We start from the raw sequence: 8,136 nt of genomic DNA on the forward strand, positions 1-8,136 counted from the left end.
CGACATCATTAATGTCAGTGTACATAAAGAGCCATATGGGACAACCGATCTACATTAATCAGCTTGACACTACAAAGTACGCAAAACCACAGTACTTAACTGACGGAGAAATATACAACAATAGGCATTACGGCATGTCTATTAACTTATGTTTATCGTACAAATATATATGCTTAGAGAGGAAAAGTGATGCTACAATTAATTAACCTGCTCCAACAAAGAAGTAGCTAAATAACCAGAAATTTACGGTTGTACCCATCTTATGCTTTCAGCATAGCATTTTATTAGATCCATTAAGATATGAGGTGTCAAAGTAAATTTTATTAGTTACTTTAAAAACAAGACCAAGTGGTCGTAAGTATAATATAAATTGATCAGATCAATACAGAAAAAAATGCTTTCAAACACAGCATAAACAAAAAAGGAGAAAATTTTAAATATACCTGCAAGCTTTTGCTGATATTCTAAATTAATCCCATCCAGAGCATTATGATTAGACATATGTTACAAAAAAAACCGTTTATAGGATTGTCACTTCAGAACACAACATGTTTATAGATCAATTAACTCATTCCATAATTATGCAAACTAGACAAACACCAACGATCTTGGGGTTCTGATCAGTATTGTTTCTCTATATTTCCCCCATTTTGGAGAATTAAAAAACCTTCACAAAATGGTTAAAGCAAACTGCTAGATATATAGGAGATCAAAGCCCTAGGGGTTTCCTTTTACCAGAGACTAAGTCAATACCCGAACCACCACATCAGCTTAGCAGCAGAAGATGTTCTTGCTCAGCCAAGCCTAGCGCAAGGTTCGTTCTTGACTTGATCCCTCTGCAACTCACCCCATTTGCTCATCTATGCAAATATACTCCACACACTATATATATAACTTAATTTTATTTTTTAATCCTCGCTCGCATCCCGTCACCTCGCAAACGCCTACCTCCGATGATTGAGTTGTCTGCACCAACCAGTTTCTATGTTTCCGCTGCCGCATGCACCACGAAAAATTTCCTGATATCTAGCCTCTCAAGTTAGACATTTGAGGTGGCATCCGAATCGACCCTTTTGTGACGGGTCGACTCGGAATCCACGTCAAATGTCCACTATCTATGGCGAGATGATGTTGGCCTGCAGAGCGGACTTGATCTTCTGGATGGTGCAAGAGAGGAGGTTGCTGACGGTGTCGACCGACTCGACGGTGAGCTTCGCGGTGGGCAGATTGTTGACGAGGATCTGGAACGCCACCGTCACCAGCGAGCCGGTGTTGTTGCTGCCGCCGCCGGTGGCTCCGGCGCCCGCGGTGGAGCTCGGCGAGGCGCTGCCGACATCGACCGGGGACGGCGAGGCGCTGTTGTGGCCGTCCGGGAGGATGGCGAAGCCGGACGGCAGGAGGGAGACGTAGGCGGAGTCGCCGCCGTTCATGACGACGTGCATGGATTGCACGTCCACCGGTGCGTAGACGACGAGGGAGCCCGATGAATCGGTGCACGTCTCCTGGAGGATCAGCATGTTGTTCTGGTTCCCGCTCGTAGCCTGAAAGAGAGACATTGTGATTTTCGTACATCTATATACTCCTATAAATATAAAGATGAGTAGTATTGGTGGACGGGAGTAAATCTGTCACATACCCCAACAATAACTTCTTCCTATTTTTTAAAAGAAAAAATAACTAAGAGATATATATCAAACATTTTTTATTAGTTCTACTCTAATAACATGCTAATGATATTTTTTTAATATAATACTGTTGCAACACAAGGACGGTATGATAGTAAAAAAAGGATTGAAAGAGGAAAACAGGGGTGTGTGTAAAAGAAAATTGAAATTACTAGACAATGAAAAATGACTGAAAATACAAAGTTGAAAATGATTTAAAACATAGTATTGGCTTCTTAGATGTGACCAGAATTTAAATTTACAAGTTAATTTCAAGGTTGAATTTAGGGTTTTTCATAGTCCATTTTTTGATATTGGCTTTAACCACTAATAAAACAGATATAAAAAATGCATGTACCAATAAACTATTTGTGGTTCCTTTATTAATTTGTCAATGGCTTTTCAGACATAGCCCAAACAACCTCTGTAAAAAAAAACAGTTCTGGAGACAAATTTGTACCAACAACTGCCATTGTGCTTTCAACAACTAGCAGAATCAATCCAGTCAGCAATCAGGAGTTTCAAGTAACAGAATAAAAAGATGTCATCCTCCAAAGTAAAAAGGAAAAAAGAAAAAGAGAGTGAGGGTAAAAGACTGGCAGGCTTTCTGAACCAGGACAAGGGCAGCAACTCTGCAAGGCTAGGCTGCAAGCAAGCTTCCAAAACATGGAGAAAGTTAACAGCTAGCTTTCTCTCACAAATGTCAACCCTACCCCCCAGTTTCCAGCCCGGTGTTTTTATCATTTTCCCAATTGTCTTCTTCCTTCTGTCACTCACTCTGAGCTCATCAGGATGAGACCCATGCATTACATACCCATACAGCCAGCACCATGGTAGTACAGTACTAGGGACTAATTGAAATGTTGAAAAGCTGTAGCAACAACTGCCAAGTGCTGTACTGATCATACCTCCTAGGCTGGCCTCATTCAGTGTAATGTTAATTAGGTGAATGTTTTCTGGTTAATTACAGTGTCTCAGATCTCTTTTAGCATCTAGCTAGGGTTCATCACTTTTGCAGGGCCCTGTTCAACAAGCTTTTATTTTTATGTTGATATCCTTGAAGAATTAAACAATTGCAGCCCAAAGAATATAATGACTAGTTTACTAAAAATTTGGATATAATTTCTGCTGGTTTATGTGTACTGATTTCATTGTCGTAGAAGTATTTTTATGTGTAAAAAAACCTTACATTTGGACGGAGGAGGGAGACGGCATTGCCGTGATGCTGGCCCTTGGCGATGTGGTCCATCTCCTGCATGGCCTCGCCGTTGGCCAGGATGTCCCAGTCGCCGCGCCGCTGCTCGTCGCGGAGGTAGTCGAACACGCGCTGCGGGAGCGTGCCGGGGAGGCGCACCGACGTGGTGGCGCTCAGCACGACGCCGGGGGGCTCCCCGGGCGCGCCCACGCTGTGCCGCGCCATCATGCGCACCTTGTCCTCCCCGTCGCCGGCGCCGCCGCCCCCCTCGCCGCCGCGCCACTCGTCCAGGCGCCGCCACTTCTGCGCCGCCGACGCGCACACCCCGGCGCAGAAGTTGTCCGTCATCCGCTGCGCCAACTTCAGCATGCTCCTCCTCCCCACCGGCGTTATCGCTGCAAATTCAAACCAAGAACCACCATTAGTAATTAACCAGCTAACAACTCCGGCCACCGGCCACAGGCCACAGCTAGCGCGGGGGGGCGAGGAGCTCACCGGCGTGGTCGCGGGCGGGGAGGGAGTTGGAACAGAGGATGGCCAGGTACTGGCACTGGCGCTGGAGCGAGGCGAGCCAGCGGCGGGCGCCGAGGGCCTGGCCGGAGCGGAGCAGCGGCCGGTAGAGCTGGTGCACCGCCGTCTCGTCGTACGCCGCGTGAACCACCCACGTGACCTGCTCCGAACACGAACACACACACACACACACACACACACATCAAATTAGCTACCGGCAGGTGAATCAGTTACTGCCGTCACGGCCGGCCGGCCACCACAACTTGCCAGCCTCGACAATGCAGTAATGGCGGAGCCAGGTGAAAAGGCTGCTCATCACGTAGTAATAATACGTAGACTTGCAGCTGCAAAATGCAGGCATGCAAAGAAACCCCAAGAACAAAATGACCATGGTAAAACTGGGGCTGGAACCAGCCATCACACAAGAGGACGACAGACTACTGTGTTATATTATCAGTTGATGAATACTCCAACTTGCATAGTGGAATCTCACCAGAAATTCAGGATACTCCCAGAAGAAACCCCCAGTGGTAGCATGATCAGTTGACCACTGCAAAAACCCTAGCTAGCCCTACTGCACTAAAGTAGCATCGCAGAGAAGAGAAATAAAAATGTGCCAAAGAAACAAAAGATAAACAACAGTAACACAGTACAGTAGTAGGAGTACTACACCAAGATGGGGGGTCGTATAATACAGTGACGAACACCCTATGAGAGCACAAAGAAACACTAAAAAACTGGATCTTGGCGCGCACGGGGCAGCAGCGCATGCACGGCGCGATAATATGGGGGTAGCGGAAGCATCGAAACATTTTCAAAAAAATCGGTGCGACGACCTAGGTCAAGCTCGATCTGGGTCGTCGCCGGCGCGGTCGTCGCCGGCGAAGCCGCGGGCGTTCGGCACGGAAACCGGGCTCGTCGTTGTTTTACGCACGCCTCGGCGCGCGCGCGGCCGCGCGTACGTACGCACGCATTGACTTGGCGACGCCACGCCGCAGCATCGGTTGGCGCGCGCGTCCGTCGTCGCGGCGCGCGGCTGCTTTGGATCCATTCGGGATTCATTCGTCCGCGCGCGCGCGCACTGCGTCGCGTCGTCGTACGTACGTACGTACGCACTCACCACGCGCTTGCACGTCGTAGTAGTAGCTTAGCAGCATAAAATACTGAGCTGTACACGCACTTAATGGCGGTGTCTCTCTCTGGCCAGGCCACCACTGTAGCCGCCACATGCCTGCTGCTCCGTGCAACCAATCGATGGAAGGAAGGAGAGGATCGGTTTCGCTTGCTTGGTTTACCTTGGAGTAGCCATTGTTCATGTCCTGCACGATGCAGCCGGTGGGGAGGAGGCGGCAGCCCATGTACGACGACGAGGAGGAAACGCCGCCGCCGCCGCCGCCGTTCTGGTCGGGGCGGAGGACGGCGTCGACCGACACGTCGACGACGGCCCAGAGGCCCTCGGCGTGCTGCTTGCAGAAACGGAGGAAGACCACCTCCCGGATCGGCACCAGCGGCGACAGCACCTGCAGCTCCGCGTGCATCTGCACGAGCGCCGGGAGTATTAGCAATGGACGCCATGGACGAACACCACGCACGCGCACCGTGCAAGTGTGTGTACGAGTGAGAGAGATGGCTCACCAGTTGAATTGACCCGCTGCGCGTGCCGCCCATGCCGCTGGAGATGATGTCCGTCGTGCTCGCCCTCGCCACGATGCACGGGAACATCTCCGACCAGCGAGGCTGCCATGGATTGCATTGCGTCAGTACAGTGGTTAAAAAAATGCATAACTTTCGGCGTCATGGTTGTGGAAACCGTGCGTGCGTACGTACCGCGTCCATGAGGCTGTCGACGAGGTCGACGCTGCTGATGATGGCGATGCCGGACTCGCGGGTGGCCTCGGAGACGTAGCTGCCGGGGCTCTGGCCGAGCACCCTGGCGAACGCGCGGTGGTACTCGTCGTAGTTTAGCGCCTCGAACCCGCCGTCGAGGCTGGGGAGCCAGAGCGGCTCGTCCATCTGCGCAACCTTGACGAGCTCGTCCATGGCCGCGAGGGCGAGCTCGAGGAGCACGGCGCGGTCGATGGCGCCGCCGTCGGCCGCCGCGGCGTGCATGGCGCCGTCGAGGCCGCCAATGCCCGCGGGGAGGCGCATGGCAGCAGAGCCCACGGGCAGGCCGGCGGAGCCACCCATCAGGTCGGGGATGGACTGCAACCCCGAGGCCCCGAGGGCGCCGAGCCCGAACCCATTGCTTCCGACGCCGAGCTCGAGGCCGGAGCACGCCTGCAGCGACGGCGGACTGGGCGAGGAGATGCTCGAGATTGGCCGGCCGAGGAACTTGCCTGCGAGCGCGCAGACGCGGTCGAGCTCGTCCTTCAGCCGTGCGTTCTCGATGCGCAGGTGCTGCTCCTCCAGCGACACCTCGCCGAGCACCGCCGCGCCGCCGCAGCTGGCGCACATGGGGTTCCGCATCGCCTCGCGGATCGTCATGTTCTCCGCCCTCAGCTTGTCGTTCTCCTGCCGCAGCAGCGCGTTCTCGTGCCGCTCGATCTGCGTCTGCTCGTCGCCACCACACATCGAACATAAATCGAAATCATGATCAGACCAACACGGAAAGTAGTAAATTTCATGGATTAATTGATCTGTGCAAGCGAACCTTCATCTGGGTGCGGCGATTCTGGAACCAGAACTTGACCTGCCGGCTCTCGAGGTTGAGCCGCCGGCTGAGCTCCATCCTTTGCTTCTCGTCGGGGTGGGGGCACTCCTTGAACACACTGCTCGCACGTAGAAAACTCGTAAAAGGTTTAGATTTTTCTTTGTTTTTATTCCACTGAGAGTAATTCGTAGTATCATTGAGGCTTACGCTTCGAGTTCTTGGATTTGCTGCGGGGTGTGGCGGTGATAACGCTTCTTCTTCTTGCGTGGGTTGCTGTTGTCCGGGTCGAGGTCGTCGCCGGAGGCGCCGTCCAAGTTGTCGCTGCCGGAGCGGCTGTCGTTCTCGTCCTCCCGGCCGCGGCCCAGCGAGTCACCGTCGCCGCCGCTGCCGCTGCCGCCGTTACCCATCATGGCGAGGGACCGGTTCATGTCGCCGAGGTGGCCGCCGTCCATGTTGGTTTGCTAAACCGACAAGATAAAAGAAAAAAAAAATCAAAAGTTGAGCATGTCAAGGAATCGTAATAAACAAGTGGAAAGCTCGCACGAACGGCTGGAGGAGAATCTACCAGGCCGAGAGAGAGGCCGGGAGCGGCGTAGCCACCGCCGGGTTTGGGGACAGGCGGCGCGGGGAGGAGGCGAGAGTTGTGAACTCCTCCTCCTCCTCCTCCTCCTCCGCCGCCGCCGGCGTCGTAGGAGAAGACGCCGGAGCCGGCGCCATCGAACATGCCACCGAAGCTCATCAAGAGCCCACTACAAATGACAAACAAACAACAATCTTTTCCCTCTTCCTCCGGCCAAAATCACTCCCCGTGACCGATCCTACCAACTCCAGCGGATCCCCTCAGATCCCAACAATTTAATAATTTTTATGAGCCGGATAGAGAGGATTGGGCGTGCATTAAAATAGCAGCGCCGCAGCAACGGAGCTATACAAGGCATAGCGGCAGCAAATATGGAAGCGAATTACACCGCCCCCACACCGCGAACATGGAAAGCGAAGCCGGCCACGCCGGAGCCGGACAGAACAGCTCCTCCCAACCCCGAACCCTACAATTATAACGCACACCAAGCTCCGCTGCCGCCGGCGATGGCCGACCGCCGCCGCCGATCCCTACCTAAAACCAAGAAGCTGCTGCTACTGCCGCTTCCGCCGCACCAAGCACGCGCGGCGGCGACCAGCTAGCCAGCAGCATGAGCTGAGAGAGGAGGCGAGTAACAGTATGAACGGGAGGAGGAGGAATGGGAGATGAGGGAGGCGAGAGGGTGGCTGGCGATGGCTAGATAAAGCGGGACGGACATGTGGAGAGTCTACGAGCGCGCACATAAAACAGAGGCCGCTACCGCTGCTGCTGCTGCTGCTGCTTTGCTGATGCTGTTATTACGGCCCAAAGAAAAGAAAAAACTGCAGCCATCGCCATGCATCGTTCATGCATGCGGTGAAATCGGAGGAGGTGAAAAGAAAAAACGATCACAGGTGGGGCTGACTCGCACGCGTCGTCGACGGATAACGAGAGTCAAATGGCCTGGCCCCCCCACACCTCGATGATGAACCACGGGGCAACGTAAGCAGACGCAGCTCCATGCATATTACTCCTATTTTATACTACCTCCGTTACATAATAATATTATTTTTCATATTTTATACTACCTCCGTTCCATAATAATATTATTTTTCGTTTTTCCGTGTTCGACGTTTGACTATTTATGATTAATATTTTTATTATTACTAGATGATAAAATATAAATAATACTTTATACTGACTAATTTTTTTAAATTTTAGTATAAATTTTTTAAATAAGACGAGGTATTACTACCCTAGTCTCAGAGGATCCCGGCGAATAACGACGATGGATTATCATCTCAGCTTCGGATTTCGTGTGCAGAGTAGCAGTGTAGTACTACCACCAGACGGTAGCGGGCGGTGAAAAGTTGTTACCGCGACCACCTTGATTGGTGGCGACACCGCGCGGCTCGCTGTCAACCGTGCTAGCTGTGGTGGGGAAGACGGTGACTTCTCACGGGCGCGGCTTTGAAAAACCCGGCGCCCCGCCCCGCGTACGTACGGGCAGAGGCAGGCGGAGCGCGCGTGCACGGTCCCCCTCCCCTCCCCTCCCCTC

The 8,136-nt window shown here is 52.6% G+C and overlaps 1 protein-coding gene across 1 annotated transcript; it reads right to left on the minus strand.

The window, feature by feature from the left end:
* Positions 1-448: 448 nt before the first annotated feature.
* Positions 449-7,372, minus strand: LOC102716345 (homeobox-leucine zipper protein ROC6). Its single transcript, XM_015841316.2, has 9 exons — positions 6,585-7,372; positions 6,227-6,480; positions 6,020-6,137; positions 5,197-5,919; positions 5,005-5,106; positions 4,665-4,907; positions 3,355-3,529; positions 2,854-3,254; positions 449-1,541 (listed from the first exon to the last, which is right to left on the minus strand). Exons 1-9 carry the CDS (start codon positions 6,756-6,758, stop codon positions 1,116-1,118), a joined length of 2,616 nt encoding a protein of 871 aa, XP_015696802.2. The 5' UTR covers positions 6,759-7,372; the 3' UTR covers positions 449-1,115.
* Positions 7,373-8,136: the final 764 nt, after the last annotated feature.

The sequence above is a fragment of the Oryza brachyantha genome, chromosome 9 (genome assembly GCF_000231095.2).
Source record: "Oryza brachyantha chromosome 9, ObraRS2, whole genome shotgun sequence".
In the NCBI taxonomy this organism is placed as follows: Eukaryota; Viridiplantae; Streptophyta; class Magnoliopsida; order Poales; family Poaceae; genus Oryza; species Oryza brachyantha.